A 19,361-nucleotide genomic window follows, 5' to 3' on the forward strand; every position below is an offset into this window, starting at 1 on the left:
TGCATTTGTCAATATTTTCCACTTACAGGCCTTTTTATAAACCTAATAAAGCACTGACATAATACACTTGAACTTAGAATGTCTCCTTTGCTTTGAAATAGAAGTTTGATGATGATACATGAATCCATATTTGCTGCCCAAATCATCTGTATAGCTGACAACTTCCTAGTGTGGAAACAGTGTCCATGATGGCTGTTAGCTCTGTGCTAGATATTTAATATTCTCAGGATAATCCGAATAGGCTGTGTTGGTCAATTCAGTGTCTGATGTATCATAGCTTGAAGAGATACTTAGCAGTTAGCTTCTAAAGGAAATTCATGTTTCCATTAATAAATAAAAAACATCCTAATTAATGTTTCCTTTTTAAATGATAATTTTTAACTACCCACACATTTTATTTTCAAGTGACGGCTGGAAATGCTACAAGCTCAGAAGACTCTACTTCATTTGGGTGTGCAGGGACATTGAGTCCTTCCGCTGGTTTGCAGATCTGCTCTGTATGTTGCATAACAAGGTAATGGGTGTTGTTTGGAGGGATCCTGACAACTTAAATGCAAGGTATGCCCACACTTCACACCTGGCATCCTGTAGAGAATGGCAGCCTTGCTCAGAACGAGTGAGCTCCAGCAGTAGCTTGGGCTGCCTGATCCAGGCTTCATTTATTCCTGGAGCTGCACAAACCACTTTGAGTATCCATCACCAATGTTTCATTGCAGTGTTGCCATGTTCCAGTAGCCTGGGCGCTTGCTGTGTCCAGGCTACTTTATGAGAATGGAAGAAGCAGCACATGCAGTCTGGGAAGCCTTGAGTGGCCTTTAGTCATTTGGCTACTAGGCAGATGGAGAAGGGAGTGGTATTTACAATTTCAAGTGTCTTTTAAGAGCCACGTAGTTTCCTAAAATAATATTTTTTACACAGCATGATGTGCTATGCAAGCACATCCTCTTCATTAAAAAGCTTACTTCACTGATGCTGAAACCCATGTCCCTCAGCATAGTAGGCACAAGTGACTTCACACTTACATTAAGAAAAAGAATATTATTTCACTAGCTTTTTTTATCATCCTCCCAGCTTTGGCAGGAGAATCGGCCAGACTATATAAATATCCAGCTGTACCTCAGTCAAACAGATGGAATGCAGGTATGTGGCCAAATGTTGTTTGTAAACTAAACCAGACCTTGGAGTAATAGGAAATGCAAACTGTCAGTCAAAGGCGGAAGGGGATTGCTGCAGATGTGAAAACAGGAGATGAGGCCATAAACTCAGGTGACTGATTCATTAATAGAGCAATCCTCACAGCATTAAGAAAGTCTAGTGCAGTACCCTTAACTTGATTAGGTGTGGGCAGAAATCCATATCTTCCTTTTCTAGGAACAGGGTCCTTCCAGGCCAGGCCATGGACCAGACAGTTGGCAGTGTTTGGTGGGAAATCTGCATCGTTTCTGGGCTAAGAACCAAACCAGAATTGTTCTCGGAACTTGCAAGCTCAAATCTTCTTTTCCCATATATATTTTGAAAGAATCTAGCTATTTTTAAAAGCTTTTTATTTCATTGTCTCATATATAGATGAAAAGTAGAAGTTTATTGATGTGTAAGACTGGAAATTATACTGAACTGTCAATTGACATGTATTGCCAATGCTAAGGCCAGCCTAATTCCCCAGCTCTTGGCATCTCTTGTAACTGTTTATGCTTGCAATCTTCATTTTATATTATTTAGCACATAAGCCTAGGTACAAATCTTTACTGTACCATGTCAGGAAGCTTTCCTTTGACTACAGCAGGCTCACAGCCAAGCCTAACAATTACTGCAAAGCATGAAACGCAGTGAAAAGCCATGCCCAAAGGATTTTGATCTGCCTTCTATCAGGTGGAGATAGCATAATATTCACAGCTCTGATAGGAGCACAATCCTGTAGTTTAAATAATGTGATAGCTACAGTAGTTATGACTATGACAAATGTAATGCCTGGACAACGTAAGTTGATGGAAATGTAGTGCTTGAAAATGCCTAATTGATGAATCTGGTATGTAATTGTTAGCTTAAAATTAAAAACTGAAGCAGGACTGCAATGCAATGAGATAGGGAAAGTGAAATAATAGTAAATTCAAAGGGAGTTTTCTGATACTGTGTAGTATACAAATACTGCATAGTGATACTAATTAAGGAGCTGCTGAATTTATTTAAATCATCTTTTTTGTTGAAGTCCTTCTTTAAAGTCACTTTTTTTTGTGGCTGTTGAACAAAGCTGCCATGAAGCATAATGCTGCTCATAATTGCTCAGTCTCCATGTCCATACAGGTGGTGTGTTCACTGATGTTAGTCCAAGGTGCCGACTGCTGCCAAAATTCGGGCAGTTGCACTTCATACTCCCTTTGTGAGAAGCCTCTGTGCCTGTGTGGTAAGAGCCCACCCTGCAGCAAGTGCCTCTTGTCTATAAAAGCTCCAAGGAGGCTGAGTTGATCAGGACTGTGTTTGCACTGGTGTGAGCCATGTTTCAGGTTGTTCAGCAATGGAGGGAATGCAGGAGCCTAGATAATGTGTCACTCTCTGCCTCTTACTGCTGCCTTAGGACAGCACACCCAGGGTTGTGCCCTGCAATGGGAGGGCGTTTCACCTTATCAAAATGCTGGTGAGTTAGCATTCTGGAATGGAGTGGGTTCCATCTGGGGAGCAGTTTTGGCTGCTTTCTGCTGTTACAGCAGCTCAATACAGCTGGCAAACTACTTTCAGGGTGAAAAGTAAGATTTCCCTTGTTACTTTTTCAGACCTAGTCATCTTAATAGTTACTTGTACAAAGTTTAAAAAAAAAAGACTTCAGACAGAAATACAATTTTTGCATCAGCAGCATTTCTTCCAGCTTAGCATTAAAAGCCAGTGTGGGAATGAGTAATAGGAGCATGGTTATTGTTTTATGGCTTAAGTAAATTGGTTTAAAAGTAATGTGTAAATTAATGAGCAGCTGCATGAGGGACAGTGTATAATGAACACCAAGGAGAGCTATTGAAAAGGTACTGAGCAGAGGTATTGGTGCATAAAATGACTGCAGTTCTCATCACAGCCTTTGGTACTTGTGCTCAGGTTTTACACCTCAGCACTCCAGCAAGTCAGCCAATAGCAGAAATGGGAGCCCTGGGTGATATGAAGCAATTTGCAAATCAGGCAGAATGGAGTTTTTTGTTTCTTACAGAAAATAATTGGTGAAAAATACCAAGCTTTAAACTCCAGGCTTTTGATTGGACGACCCCGGTGGAAGCTGCTGTTTGATGACATAGCAAAGTGCAATCGGAGGTAAGTGCTTGTCTGCTTGAAGGATGCCACAGTTCAACCCTGGCCATGTCTGTTTGTATGACAATATTTCTGGGATTTATCTTGCTGAGACATAGCCTATACAAACTGAAACACTTTTTTTTTTTTTATGCTTAGAGCAGTTCAGCTTTTCATGCAGCTGAGATGTTCAATGGCTCAGAAAATAAAAGGAGCAGATTTCCATCTCACTGCACAGAGATTACATATGTTCTTGTCCATGGCACTGTCTTGCTTTCAACATATACTGGCTTTTTATATAAAGTTATATTTCTTAAAATTGTTGATTCATGATTTGTAATGCTAATTTACAAACAGAATTCACAAGGAAGAATTTGAATTACCTGTTTTGGTTTTATTCAGAAGATTTATTGTCTTTGGGTATTTCTAGCTATTTTTTATTCTCTGTTAAAAACCTGTCGATGCCTTTTTATGTGCTGGGAAAGAATATTGTGGTCTGAAATAAGACAAGTGTAAACCAGAGAACACATGCATATGGAATGTCTTTGTCCAGATCCAGCTTTGTTGAGTATTTTACCCTCTACTAGCAGTTTATTGTGCCAAAAGTTGATCTGGAGGAGGGCACTATGTGAATCTTCCCTAATCCACTTCAAAAGTTGTTGGTGTGGGAGCAAACCCCCCTGAGAAGCTGTTGATAGTAATCTGGGTGCATCAGGTTGAGAGGTGCTGTGCAGAACTTTCCCTCAAGAACGTTTTGTCCTTTCTTGCACTTGCAAAGTGAAATCTGCCCATGGCTTGTTGACTCCTCTCTTCTGGGGCTAGATATGACTCGGGGGCACTGAGCCCTGGCTCTTGAGAAGCACTGAGTGACGAATGTATCACTGTGGCCAGTGTGAGCTGCTGACAATACTTGTCTTGGATTCAGGTCGTAGAGCAGGATGCCCCAAAGGCTGCTATGTCTCTAGCAGAATTTTCAGCCTTAGAGAAAGGGTTTAGAGCAAAGACCATGGGAAATAGAAAGGGAAATAGAGAGTTCAGAGAACCATGCTGACTCTCTAGGTTCAAAGGTCTCCAACAGTGGACTGTTGACCTTTTATGCTCCATTCTAATGTCTTTGTTTAACTATGTGAGTGTAGTTTTAAAAGGTGAAAGTGATGAGGTTCCTGCCACTTCCTGCCAAGGATGTAAGAGCACATAATATAGATGAAGCCATTAGTAGTAGTAGTAGTTATATTTGATTTTTCTTTTTTGCTTTCCACTGCATTACTCCTATTTAGACTTCAAGTACCATTTCCTCTGCATTTTCACATCAGGTCTTTAAATTGGGACACTATTTTTAAGCAAGGTGTCTTTAATACCTAAATAATGTTCTGAGTCTTTTGTCAGACATCTTGCTAAGATGTAGGTTTGTCATTTTTTGTCATCTCTTTATCAAGGTGTATATAGGTCTGTACCTATGGATGTAGTTACGTGTCATGATGCCCAATAGTGAGGCCCTTGACAAACTCAGCTGTCCTGCAAAAATTTACCTTTTGTAGGTAATCTCCATATTTCCTTGGATGAGATGGGAACTACAGTTTTTCCCTCTGGTCCAATTTCCAGGTCTGCTGCTAGCTTTATTTCAGTTCTTATTTCTCTGTAACTTTCCACCTAATCGCCCCTGCTGCTATACAGAGACCAAAAAAACCAAACTAAAGCAAAACAGGTCAATCAAGTTGTTTCCAACATCTGGTGCCAGTGTTCAGACTTTCACATTTGCAATCATCCCCTTGGGCTTGTTTATGGGCAGCCAAGATGTTTTCCAGTTTTTATCTTGTGATTTTAGGAAAAGCTGCATATAAATAAACAGGCAGCTGGCAAAGCTCTCACTGTGTAGCCGTCTGATTGCTGTGTGCTTTGTGAATTGTTGCTGTTGTTGCTGTTTGGGTCCCAAATAAGCAAAGTGCATTTGTAAGTGTCTGAGCTTTGCCAGACCTTCAGAGCATGACATGGGACAACCCAGCATCAGGTTCCTGATCCTTTTTTTTTTTTGGGAAAAGAGGAGCAGATGTATGCCATCTACTGTTCTTATTTCATATGACACCTGCAGACCCAGCAACCTGAATTGGAACAGTTACATAATAAATTACTGGTCTTTTTCTTTCATGTTTTTTTGGGGGGATGGAGCAACAGCCTTGTTCCTGTTCAGTTGTGTCCTGGATGAAAAGCTTGCACCATGCTCAGTTTGCTTAGGTCAAGTGGGCATGTGTTTTTTTCCAGGTAGAGAACAACCTAGAAAAAGACATGAGTACCTGTAGGAGAAAAAAGCATGGAGCACCATGATACATTTCTCATGTGCTCTAAAGGAAAAACTTCTCTCTAGGAATGAATGTGGGATTTAAAACAGGAACATTTCAAGTTCTGACTCTGTCCTCTCAATGTAACAAAGTATTTCATCTCTCTCAGGTCCTGCTGTTCACAAAATGGATGTAAGAATATGTGCCAACCTACTCATCCCATAGGAATGCTGAGGAGTTACTTGCTTAGTGCTCTGAATGAGTAAATTCTATATGAAGTTTATTATTGTTACAAAGAATGGCCTATAACATAGTTTCCTTAACTGTAAACATCTTAATGGTGTTCATGAAGATTTTCAGACATAGCTGCCTGTTTTCACCTTAGCCACAGAGTGAGCTTTTGTCCCAAACAAGTGATAGATAAGCAGTTAAAGCCCATCAGCTCAGGGTAGCAATATGCTGTTCCACGTCGTAGCTTTCCTCAGCCACCTTTCTGTTCGTGTTCCAGCAGCCAGGCAGGAGCTGGGCGAGGCAGGGGGGAGGCATCAGCAGGCACATGGACACATGAGGAAGGTAGATGGTTTGTGAAGGGGTGTCCAGACCAGATTCTGATGGTGGGTATGCCAGGGAGGCAGTCTGAATGCCTGTGGCCCACTGCACAGAACAGTGATTCAGCTGGGTTTCAGGAGACCTTGGCCATGGGTTGGCTGCTGGCTTTGCTGGCTGTTTATATGTAATGAAAGAGAAAGGAGAAGCTGAGTTCTTTGGGGTTTATTTTATCAGTTCACTGTACTAATTAGACTGAAGAAAAATAAAAACAAAACAAACAAACAAAAAAAAAACCCAACAACAACATTAATTCTTTCAATTAAATACACAGTAGAAGACAGAGTCTTGCTGGCAGCTCATGAATCCTTTTTCTCCAGTGTGCACAGATTAGAGGGAGTTCAGAGTCTGCAAGTGCTGAGGAATCTTTTTTGAGAGCAACAAGCAACAACTCTCTCATTATTGCAACTAATTCAGCCTCCAGCACACCACCCATTGCCATTAAAAGGAGTACTGCCAGAACAGGAAAGCTTAATAGATAAACATAAGGGCGAGAAAAGTACGACTTAGGACTTTGCCATGGATTGATATGAGAGATGGTGTCATTGAAGGCAATTAAAATCTACTTTGTAAGTTACCTGCATAACTTTGTGATGATTTCTGATGTTTGAGTGGCATGTTGTACCATGCCAGAGTTGCTGTGCACTGATGCAGTGTGCACTGCCATGCTATTCCAGCAGGTGCCTGACACCTGACATGTACATGTAGCAGTATGTACCAAAGATTGCTTCTTCCTCCTCCCATCAAACACATGCAGAGGGAGCTTTAAAGTTTGATTATCTTGCATATGCTAAAATATTATGTATTAAATAGTTAGTGGGTAAAACACCAAAATAGTCCTGGAAGCAGAGCCCAGAATCCAAATCTCAAGCCTCTTGGTGAGTGCTGTAGATCACAATAGTTAGAGCCATGTTTCCTCTTGTATGCTTTTTCTTCATCCTTGTAAATCTTTAAGATCTTTTTCTGTAGTGGCACAATTTCAGCAGGAAGAAGATGATTTTTTTTTTCATGATACAGAAAAGGCATCACTCTATTGTCTTTCCCTGCTTCCTTTCCTTCTCCTCATTTTTCAAAAAAAGGGAGATAGTGAATATTGTGAATGGCTCAGTATCCCTGTGGTGGATGTGCTTTGTTCTGGTGCTGGCTACAATTCTGAGCCCTCAAAATGTTGTATGACTGTGAGTCTGACAGCCTGTTTTTAAGGTGACCAGAGAGCAAAGAGCTGTTGTTGCTAGAGTGTTGTGAAAAAGTCAGGTTGACTAAAGAACCTGGGCTGAGATCTATGGGTGATGAACAAGGATCATACTCTGTATTTGACTTTTTATGAGATTTCCCAATATAGATGTTGAAGGAAGAACTGCATGCTAATGTGAAAGTAAAGCAGTAAAATTATTCTGTTGCTGCAAGAAATAATAATCATGGGTTAGTAGTGCTCTGTTTTCATTAGTGTAACAAATCACTGTTAGTGACTAGATAAGCTTGTGTAATTCATGAGTTACACTACGGAAGTCTTTACAGTGAGACATATTTCTAACAAAAAAGTGATTAATCATGAAAAATAATATAATGGAAAATAGCAATATTTCATCATTTGACGTCTTGAGACTAAGATGAAGCACTTCTTCCATAGAGTTTTTTTAGTCAGATAAATTGTAGGGTTTGTTGTAGGGATTCTTGGGAGAGGTATGGTGGCTTCAGTGAAACCAGCTGCTTCATCTAGTGAGCTGTTCTCACCTTAAAATCAATAGGTAGGTGGTTTATGTATAATACCATGAGGCCCTGATCCACTTCTTTCTATTACTGGAAATTACTGTTATTCACAAAGTCATAACTTCCCCTTCCCTCTTATTTTTTTTTTTTTTTCTTTAACAGGAAGACCATTGGAGTTTTCTGCTGTGGACCAAACAAAATCTCTAAGATACTTCATAAACTGAGCAACAGCAGCAACTCATATGGGACAAGGTTTGAGTACAATAAAGAATCCTTCAGCTGAAAGTCTGCTGGAGCAAGACTCTCTAGAAGATAAAAGTGCAATTTTTTGTTTGTACAATGTAAAAGTTCATCTGTGGTTTAAACAGACAGAAATGTACCAAAGAATAGCACAAATGTTTTTATTTATGATTATTTAAGACTGATGGATGCAGCAGTATACCAACAAATACTCAGTGCTTTTACTCAAATGTGCTCACACAATATTTGTGGTGGGAGTGATTCTTTGGATTTGTTTATGTTAATTAAAAAGTACAGAAGCTGGGGATAGACACAATTGCTTTAAAAGCTGATGGAAGAAGAATCTGTGGAATGTTTGAACTTCTTCCACTTCAGTCCTCTGAAGCTGGATCAGTAAATTAAACCCCAGGTTAATCCAAGTGGCAAAACATAGTATTACAAAGACTCTTGCTTTTGTTGGTATACATATCTTATGGCTTTGGGGTGAAAATACTCCATATTAAAGATTTTATTATACATTGCAGAACTGGGATTCTGTATTTAAAATAGAGAGTGTTACTCTTGCTAGTCTACTTCTGTAATGAAGTTAACCTAAGGAAAAGTGAGCACAATTGTGTAGCACCAGTGGGCAGCCTCTGCTGTGATGTTAGTCACAGCCTTTTGGCAAGCACACATCTGTACGTGGAGAACTCTGTATCTTGCATCAATTCAGTATTCAGTGAGTTTGCAAAATAATTATGATTTATGCAGCCATAAAGCTGGAGCAAGAAAAGCAATGAACAGGAGCAGACAGGATCTGAAGTTTTATTATACCACACACTCAACATGAAAGTTGCCCTCACTCTGCACTCACATGCCCTGAATGTCAAGTACTTCAAACTTTCAGATATGCTGATTATTTTACAACACAGCCGGTTGAAAGCCAGTTTTAGAGGTCCCAGAGTATGTTTGGTTGACTGTGATCCTTTCAGTATCTTCCCTGGAGCCACCCTGTTTTCCCTGGTGCCACTGAAAGCAGGATGAGACCAGATCTGCAGCAGAGTGAGAACAAACCCCTTGGCTCTGTGGCTCCTTGGATGATGTGTGCAGATACAAACCCTGCAGGAGCTGCAGTGTGCTTTCAGTTTGTTCCATAGAGGAAGATCTCAAAACATCCAAAATTTAAGCTCTCCTTCCCTTCTCCTCCCCTCAGCTGTTTTCTGCCCGTGATTGCCATGGGAGAGCTAAAGGTTGAAACTGGTACTTCATAACTTTTTGGTTCTGAGGAGCGCCTTTTCTTCTCCATCCAAATAGCAGATCCAACTTCCTTTATTTCATCTTCTCTCCTTTTTCCTTACTTTGCTGAGATGAGGGCATTTAAACAGAAATCAGACACTTAGCTGGCATAAATAGGCACCACTCGAATGTCTCTTGATAGAGCAGCATCACTTTAACATGGTGAAAACCTTCCCTTTGATCTCCAGCAGAAGCTTGGGAGCAGAACAGTGTAGAGTTTGCAGCATACAGGGGCAGAGGCTGGCTTGAGAACTCTGTGCCTGTGGTTCACCTGTATTTAGGGCAGTGCTTTTGATTTCATTTACATCTTTTTAATTTTGGTGGGAAAAGCACTGGATTTCTGCTCGGACACAGACTCTCTACAGGAGTCTGTAAGTATCAATGTGAGTGTTCAGAGGGAAGCATTTCTCTAGTAGGTGGTGTATAGGCATAATGTATGTATAAATAGTGAGGATGACTTTGGACTTTGCCTTGGCAGCTTCTGCTCAGGAATTGCACTCGGTGAGCAATCAGTGAAGCCACAAGGGAATGTGTTCCTCAGTGTCCAGAGCTGGCACTGAAGTCTTTATCTATGGCTCTGCCCAATTTGAAATCCAGGGAGAAAGGGAAGAACCAGAGATAGACGAATTCCTACTGACAAAAATTCTCGAAGTAGCCCAGATGAGGGAAACCAAAATAGAAATGCAGTGTGAGATGGGAGCCTACATTACAGCTACTGATTTTAATTTTTTTCTCTTTGAGGCTGAAAGGACCATTCTTTTCCTACTGGATCTCATTCATCCATCACTGTAAAACAGCAAAGGATTAGATTCTTTTTAATCAGTAGGATTTCTTTCTAATACTGCCTGCATAGATTTTATAATAAATATAAAACTGTTGGCAAAATGCATAGGTACTGGATATTGTAGATTCTGCATACTTTCTTTGTTTTCTGGCTGTTAGTTTAAAACATGATTGAGATCGTGCCTGCATCTGTTACCCACAACTAGGAAGTGATCTTCTCCTCTAGTTTCAGGATCTACTATCTCATGCTTTTAAAATACAGTTTAGAGTCATCTAATCACTATGTTGTTTGTGGTTTTACATCTCCTCTGACAGATATTGGCTCCATTACCATATAATGAGCAGCTAGTTTTGCAGTTAGCTCTGTGCTAAAGCAGATTATGTTTTCTGGCTCAGCTTCTGTATAGGTAACACTTTGTAATTAAAATAGTATTACTAGTACTTTGCTCTTACTCTGCATTGTTGCAGGAGTTGATGGTGTTTGTGGGCATGTTAGACACATTAAACAGTGCTGTCACAGCAAGACTGAAGCAGATCCAGGCTGTCCTCTTTCTCTCTTTGTGCTGTATCTGACTCAGCTGACCCACTTGTAAAACAAGCCCTGGACTGTCTGCCTTTCTGGAGTGTTTTGAGGCTTAATTAATGTTTTGGGATCACTTCTGTGCACAAGCAGCAGAAAGATCTAATTGCTATGTAAATGTGCTTCTGTTTAATTTTGGTTAAACCTTTCTGTTGCTGATCTGAGTAATTGCTAGACCAGGTGAGGAAGAGTTTGGGAAAAGTCTAAAAGCTTCAGTTGCTTTTTTTTCCTTTCCCTTGAGCTATGCTTCTGTAAGAGAGGCAAAATGTTTAAGAGTTGTTGAGCGACTGTGACTCGGCTTCAGGAGTGGCAGATATTATGATAAACACAATCTTTCTACAGGCTGTGTTGTCATTGCTCTTTCTGAGTGTGTGTCCAGCTTTCAAAACAGACTCAAGGCCTCTTTAAACTCCATTGCTTTTGTATCTGTAAGCCAAGTGTATGTAAAAATATAACTCAGTGCCAGGCAAGTAGGTGAAGGCTGACAGCACTCAATTCCACATTTGCAGATCAACTGGAGTTATGTAATTGAGCATCACTTTTCACTTTAAGCTGTGTCCTGTGAGTCTGTCGTAAGTGTCCTGCTGGCAGGGGAAGGATCCCTCCCTGTATTCTCCCAGATTTCACTCAGTCTTTCATAAAGCTGTTCTCAGTGTTTGTTCAGCAGGATCTTTTGTTTTATTCATCGGAATTGTTTCAGGACCTTTTTTTTAGACCAGGAATGTTTCCATACCATGATGCAAACCAAGCCCTTTCCCTGCAACAAGAATCTGGCCCTTGTGCAGCAGTGTGGGACTCAGGGCTTTACACAGCTAACAGCAGGATTAATCAGATGTACCCACGACCCATTCCCGTATCACTGAGATTACTTGTGTGAGTGAATGTCCACTGCCACAACAAAAAACAGCAGAGATGAGCCCTGATGTTGCATGGGAAGGCCTGGTGGGGGCTGACCTTCACCACTGAAGTTGCAGAACAGTCTGTCCCTCCACAATGATTGTTCCAGCCCCATGTTTGGAGCAACACTATCCTGTTTCAGTATGTGTTACTACTACTAGCACGTGGGCTCTTTCTTGTCTTTTTTCCCCTCTTGTGGTCTCTAGCACATAGGTGGCAAAGAGATTTGAAGCTGGCTGAGAGAGGGCAGATAAAGCATTAAGTAGCAGACCAGCTGTGTTGGGAACAGTAATTCAGCTATAGCAGCCTAACAGAGCAGAGAAGTAATGGTTTAGTAGGACTTGGAGAACAGCAGCCTAAGAGTAAAACCTCTAGTCCACGTTTAATGCACCAGGTTATAGTTTCAAAGCACAAGACATGGCTTAGGGGAAGCTGGCATGAGGCTAAAGAGTCATTGCTTATAGCAGTTCAAGGACCGTAAGTCAGAGAAGAGGCATAGTTTTTAAAATGCAATGTTTAGTCTTGAAAAATAAGAGGGCTTCTAGGGAGATTAATTTTCACTTCAGCCTGGCAATCACTTCATAAGCTCACTTGTTTGATATAAGGCAAGGTGGATCTGTTCTTCTCTGGATTATGCATTCAGTTTTTCTGCCGATTTTCCATCCCTCAGAATTTCAACCAGTTTTTATTATTTGAGCCAAAAGGATTTAACAAGAAGGTTTAATCAAAATGCCACTGGTGCCTGTGCTGAGCTGAGGTACTATGAATGTAATTTTTCAAGGATATATATATATATATATATAATATATAGCTGATGATTCAACTGTGAACAGTGATTTGGGATTTGCATTGTTTCTGCTGCTGGTGTATTTCATTAAGGCCACTATGGTGATGCACTGTAAAAATGTATGGAGCTGAAATGAGACTCTTCCTTCCCATAAAGAGTGGTATTTTAGTGCCTGTACTAAGCATAGTAAATCCTAGAAACTAAAATTTCCTTTGTAGGCACAATAGATTACTTAGCATCTTTTAAGGTTAAAAACTCTGAGTCCTCTGCTGTATATGACTGACATGTATAATGAATGCTCTGACACAAAGGTTTTGAGCAACAAATGCTTCTTAAAGGGCTGGATGAGGATAAGGATATGTGAAGGTTTAGTATCCTGCTAATTGTATCACCCATGTTGCAAGAAGGATGGGAGCTGTTTTGGTACCAGGGAATGCTGTGCACTTCCTCTGATGTTATGAATGTCTGAACTTGCAGTGGATCCTCAAGGTCCACTATGCCAGGAGTGCTATATTCCCTAGAGGGATCCTATTTGTAAGAGACAGGTGCTGGATCTGTGCTAAGAGCAGTACATGGGCTCAGAGAGAAAGCTGGAAAAAGCCACGTGTCCCAGTTGCAGATTGCTTCTCAACAGAGCCCTTGGATGAGAGGGAAGGCTGGTCTTGAACCTCCAGGTAAGCTGCTGTCAACTGAGGAGCAGCCCAAGGAGGGCAGAAGAGGATGATGAATGCCAACAATAAACAGCGTAAAATATTTTGTACCTGGGAACCAAGGGGAAGGAGGAGACATTCTTCTTAGCTTCTCAATGTTAGAAATTAAAAGCAAACCCCATTTTCTAGATGTTGATACAGAGTCTCCCCGGGGGTTGAGAGCTAATGTATGCAAATACATTGCATTTCCATGCACCACACAGTGCTAAAGCCCAGAAGAAAACTAGTATATTTTAGCAAACACCCTGAAAATAAGCAATTCCTTTGAAATAAAACCTTTACTCTTTCAAGTTAACCTACTTCTAAAAAGCATCTACTTCTATTCTGCAGCTGTGGAATCGGGAAATAGCTTTACCTGTTAACTCCTTTTCACCAAAATACTGGAGTGTAGAGCTCTCTGTGTCAGCTGTAAGTATCTTTGACAGTTTGATAAATAAATTTTGTGTTTGTTGCTGCTGACCCTAGGAAAGGACAGCCTTGAGGATGAGAAGCAGTGTTACATAAATGTCTAGTGTACATAGCAACGCTGAGCAGGGAGACGCTGCTGCATCACTTTTGATGCACCAGTCACTCATTAAAATTCTGTCATTGCAAGGTCATGTTGCTCATCTCATACTCTGCAGCCCTGGGGAAGAAATTTGGATGAGAGGTGGGGGAGGAAAAGCAAAAACTTCCGCCTTGTGCTGTAACCAAGAATATATTCATCGACAGCAGGGCACATGTTTTGATTTCAAAAGAGCATGCCATTTCTTTTTCAGGGATAACGGGTTCCCTCCTGTGCTGTGTCATGGTGTTTGTGTGTTAGAAGTGTAACACAGTGATAACGGGTTGCTTCCCAATTGAATAAATAACGCCTCTGAGCTTTTGCTTCTCCCTTGAATAGTCTGAGAGAAATGCAAAATACCAGTGAGCATATAGAGTGGACTGTGTCCCAAGCTGCACTCAGCACAGCCTGGTTAGGAATGCTGCACAGCAGCTCTGCAAGCTGCTGGGAGGAAGCAAGGCTGAGGTTTTGGGTTCAGTCCCCGGATGGACCATTCACTTGAATGATGATCCTTGTGGGTCCTTTCCAACTCAGACTATTCTGTGATTCTGTGTAACTGTTTTAAGAACAGTGAAACATGTCAGTGATACATGATCTGTGGTCAGAAGCAGGCCAGATCACCACACTGGCTGTCACATCTCTGAACCATGAGTCTGAGCCAGTCCTAGGTATGCTTTGGTGAAGGGAGAGTCAGGGGCTCTTGGACTGAGTCTGCAGATGAAAAGTGCTTTAGACAGAGCTGGATGAGTCTCCTGGGTGCATTTCAAGCCTGGAGTTTGGAGCTCTCATACCTGAGGGTGAATTGTGTAGGCAATGAGCTGACCTGACCTTTGGTCTCAGTTCTATGGTTAGCTGAAGTTATGGACATACCCTCTGTATTCCTCTAGCTTTGTAGAAGCATGTTCAGGGGCAGGGAAGCAGGTTATGTTATTGCACCTCATTAGGTGTTAGATGCTTGAAAGCATGTACTGCTTAGAACAGATGAGGACAGTGAATGCCAGCTTCCACCCACAACTGAATATACCCTGCCTTTTTTTTCCAGTAGTGTTCCTGAAGAATAAATGGCCAAGTCTCTGCAGAGAAGACACAAGTGATGCATTTTTCTTTTATTGTATCAGAGCAATATAATTAACTTAAAAAATATTTGCCATGAATGTGAAGTTGCACTTAATGACATTTTTCTTTTTGACTGTTTAAGCCCTAGTAACAGTTTGATACACACTTTTCGACAAAAATATAATGCCCCAAAGCTTAAAAATGTGGCTGAGATGGAACTTGGCAAGGGATCTCCACCTGATAGTGAAATATCATTGTCTATTGGAACTGGATGCATTTGTGTTTCATTCATCTTGGTCTGCTCCATCACCATGGAAGATTAGAGGGAGCAGAGCTTTCAGATCCTTCTCTTCCTCTGCATATAACCTCAGCCTTCATCTAGAGGTGTGTTTGAACCTTTGGATCACTAGATGCATCGTCAGCCATGTATCACATAGTCCTTCTTTTGTACTCTTCCTCCCTCCTTAGCACAAATTATATAAGGAGGCTTTTTCCACTCTTTGTTTCCCATAACTCAGGAAAATGCCATTTTGGGAAATGCAGAGTGCCTCAGTTTTAATTGCTTCATACACCAACCTGTATAATGCTCCTGGTGTACACAATCCAAGGGGGCTCTTGTAGTCCCTTTGATTAGCTTCAGGAAAATGAGGGGTGCATCCCAGTGCTGGAGATGCTTCTGACACTCACAAGAGGGGCAGTGCTAAAAGGGCAGCTATGTAGAAAATGGGAAAACTCATAAGAGCAAAGATGACATCATCTGCTGAATGAGAATTGGGAATTTGGCTTTGTGAGAGTCAGATCACTTGTGGCTACCATTGAAATTAAGTCATGCGTCTGCTTTCACACGTAGTCATTTCAAGACACTGGGCAGTGATGGAAAGGGTTTCTTTTTTCAATTACCTTTGCTATTTCCATACAGCCCCTACTTTACCAGCTGCATATAATTTCCTTCTTTCACTGATTAATTATTTCTTTGCCTGGTCTCTTTGCTTCTGGGAGCTCGAGAGCTCACTGTTTATAAAGGGAAGAAGAAGTGTGCTGTTAAGCAGACAACTCCCAACACATATGTCCAGCTCTGCATCTTTGAGACAGAGGTGCTGATGCTGCTGTGAGTGCAGAAGGGCAGAGCTTTCACTGAGTTGTGACCAGGACCCTCTTCCAGGCTTCATATATTGATGAAGCTCTGGGCTTATTAATTAGCTTTTTCTGAAATAGGTACCCTTAGTCCAAATGTGCCAGGGTGTGAAACCCTTAGTGGCACTGAGTTTTCCTCTCTCTGTGTTCCTTCTGATCATTTGCAGGAGCAAATTTGATGAAACACATTTGGGTAAGAAATGGTTCTCTTGGTCTATGGTGGTAGTTGAGAAGAAAAGTCATAATTGGAGCATCTTCCCTCAAACTGATGTGCAAAATAGTGTTTTGGATGGCCCAGCTATATTAGTTCCATAATATGAATATAGGCAGTTTCTTGAAATATCTATGATTTTTTATGTAAATCTGACTTTATTTTCAGAACCAACCAAACAAAAAAAATCTGAAACATCTTTTTTATGTTGAAAATGCTCGTATGTCCAAAACACATTTGTTTTAAAAGAATTCTTCCAAGATGCTTAGAAGAAGAGTGGAAACTAGCTCGAAAAACTCATTTTCTAATAGCAAAGCATTCTTTGGTTTTGGTTGTTTGTTTTTTTTTCTTTTGAACCTTCATTAGTGAAAAAGTAGAGTTCAAAGTAAGCAATAGTACCATAGTCTGAGCTTCAGCAATTCAGTATCTTCTATTTAAAGTAAAGCATCTCTCTAGGATCATGTCTACACTGTCATCTGAACCTTCCAGGCAATGTCTGTAGCAGATCTAGACTTGGGTTGCTGTGAGAAGAAGACATGATCCATTTTTGTCTTACTTTGGGTAATTATTTTGGGACTCAAAAGCCATGTGAGAGTTTGATGTGTTAAACAGACAGGAATTGGAGCCACTGATAGAAGTATGAGTATGCTGAAAAGTCCGTAGCCTGTCATCCCATTAGTCAAAATAATTAAAGTCCAGTCTCAGGAAGGAAGATGGCCACAAAGGAAATTCTTGCCATCCCTAAAATTTGAAAAGTGCAATAAAATAAGGTCAGCTTTCCATTTTTTCTTTTAAGAAGTGATCCCTGGAAATAGATATTTACAGTTAATATGTATGATGTGATTGAAAAATTAATGTCTTGTCTTTTCTGTAGCTGCAAGTCATAATTTCTTAATTTCTGACCACATTCCTCTTCCTCTCTCACTCTTCCCTGTCCCGAAAGGAAGAGACCAGAAAATTCTTTCTGAATTTCCACTTCTGTAATTATATAGCTTTTCCACTAGAGGTGAAATAAAATAATGATTAAAAAGGAAGGCGACATTTACTTTTTATATCTCCATACAATGTGCAAGATAACAATTTTGGAAAGTATTCACATAAATGTCCACAATTTTGAGTACTCAATGTTCTTTTCAGAGGTATCTGTTTATATTAATGTAATTTCAATCTGTTCTTATGCTTTTATAGATCAGGATGTGGTACAATTCTTTGAAAAGAGCTATCTGCTTAGTTTCCAAGTGGAACACAAAGCAAAATTTGGCCTTGAACTTGCATTTGTAAGTTTTTCACCCAAGCTTGACTTTAAGAAAAATAATAGTATTTACTGGATTCATGTCTGTAACAAGTCATACTCTTGCTGTATGAAATGCCCCATTTTGTAGCTTCAGCTTGCTGACCCTCAACACAACAGAGGAACTTTGTTCCAATTTGACTGGAAGAACTTAAATACATCGCTGTTGTACCTTCATGCCTCATAAACCTTCATAGAGTAAGCAGTAAGCTGTCTGGGTCTGTTAGTTCCACTAAAATGAAGGAAAATTTTTACCAGTTGTCTATATAATAAGGCAGAACTAGAAAACTGACCATTAAAAAATCTCTGGGTTTTTATTTTCCTATTTTTTGCAGTTTGTTTATTCTTCTCTCTTATGAGTCACGTGCAGAACTCTTCCCACAGTGTCCCTTTCTTAGTTACATGGTGTTGTGAGGGTAGATGAAATCTGTTGGCTAAATAAAGGACTCAGACAGGGCTCTTGAGCTTGATCCCATGTTCTTACAGAGTTCCCCTACAAACCAGTGACTGTGCAGGATTTTCAGAGTAACATGAAGAGTTCAAATTCACTGAGATTTTTATACCCAACTTCATTGGGTTTCTTTCTAAAATCCCGTCTTCTTTTTGCCTACCATTAAAATGGGGATAGCCACACCGGGAAAGAGTTTTGATTTGCCTGGCAGGTAGTCCTTCATTTTAAATTTTTTTAGTTAAACTACAAACTCCTGGTTGCAATATGGAAGGGAGGCTTCTTGCCCAAAATACTTGTCTGAATTAGCCATTTTATCTTAATGGCAGTCCTGACAACTAAAGTATTTGGCTGCTGAGTTCTTTTGCTGTTCAGATGTTACTTTTACATTCTGTTATATTAGCAGATCATCTTAATGTGATTTTATGTCTCTTATTGTATTTGACAAAGCACCATATGTTTATACATCATGTAATTATGGCACTGTACTCTAAAGGTATTTACTTTACAGGAAGTTTCATGACTTTGGAATAAACAACCATTCCAAGACTGAGCAAAGCATGACTGAGTTGTTTGTGACCTGATTTCAGTTAATGACATACTGCCTTAATCGTGGAAGCACTGTGTGTGTGCGTGTCTGTGTGTGTGTGTGTGTGTGTGTGTGTGTGTGTGTGTGTGTGAGACTGCTGGTAGGGAGGCTGGGATTTCTCTCCTTAGCAGAAGACCTGATATTCTTTGTGGCGCACTAGACTTGCTGAAACATCCACACAGGGGTCATAGATATGCTGCAGGAGACCCAGGATCCTCTGGCATGACAGCAGCAAGTTGGGTAGGATACCCAAAGTACTAGAATTGTACTAGGCACCCTTGTTTAGTCACCCAGAGTAATTTTCTGCCTTAGAACATGTGCACGTGCTTACTTCATATGTATCTGTGGCTGTGAGACCACCTCAGAGGCAGAATACATTATTTCATCCTCATCATCATGCACACTGGAATTTAGGAGAATATCACTCCACTACACTCTGTCCTTGTTTAGAGCAGAGTGGAAGGAGAAAGGAGCACCTGCCTGATTCTGACCCATCAAAACTGGTGATGAGCAAAGTTCCTTCCCATATCAGAAGTATGTAGAAATCTTTCCCACCTGTGCTGAACACTTGAGTGCCTGACATTGAAACGTGCTCTGGGCATTTGCTTTTGTCTGCTTGCTCTGGTGAAGTATTTCAGTGTGCTCAGACCATGCTGCTTTTGATAGATATTCATCTGAGAGCTGCTATTTTATTATGGTCTTCAAGACACTGCTGATTCTACAGCAAATCTGCAACAACTGGTTTAAAACTCTTAATTCACTTCCCAGTGATGTGTTTAGGGGTCTGTTGGGTGCACTGCAGACTAAAGCACCCACTTCCTGCAAGATGTTGAATGCTCTGGGGGCTCTCCACCTAATCATTTCTGCATTTGGCAGGGTTGTGGGTTTTTACAGGAAAACTGCACATCAAACATAGATTAATACAAGTGTGCAGAGTTCTCTGAGATTTTTCAGAAT

General features: G+C 40.6%; 1 protein-coding gene across 5 annotated transcripts in view; it reads left to right on the top strand.

Annotated features, from left to right (window-relative positions):
- The window catches only part of NOX4 (NADPH oxidase 4), a 103,035-nt gene extending 92,355 nt beyond the window's left edge, over positions 1-10,680 (top strand). For 4 of the 5 annotated variants that reach the window (XM_086882171.1, XM_086882172.1, XM_086882173.1 and 1 more), the window contains 4 exons: positions 406-514; positions 1,072-1,140; positions 3,191-3,291; positions 8,022-10,680. In XM_086882171.1, coding sequence (XP_086738297.1) covers positions 406-514; positions 1,072-1,140; positions 3,191-3,291; positions 8,022-8,142 — 400 coding nt within the window. In that variant the 3' untranslated portion in view covers positions 8,143-10,680. Of the gene's footprint in view, positions 1-405; positions 515-1,071; positions 1,141-3,190; positions 3,292-8,021 lie in introns of those variants that run through there. The other variant, XM_086882174.1, reaches the window with a different exon arrangement.
- The last annotated feature ends 8,681 nt before the right edge of the window (positions 10,681-19,361 follow it).

This window comes from Cyanistes caeruleus, chromosome 3 (assembly GCF_971803275.1).
Source record: "Cyanistes caeruleus chromosome 3, bCyaCae1.hap1.1, whole genome shotgun sequence".
NCBI lineage: Eukaryota > Metazoa > Chordata > Aves > Passeriformes > Paridae > Cyanistes > Cyanistes caeruleus.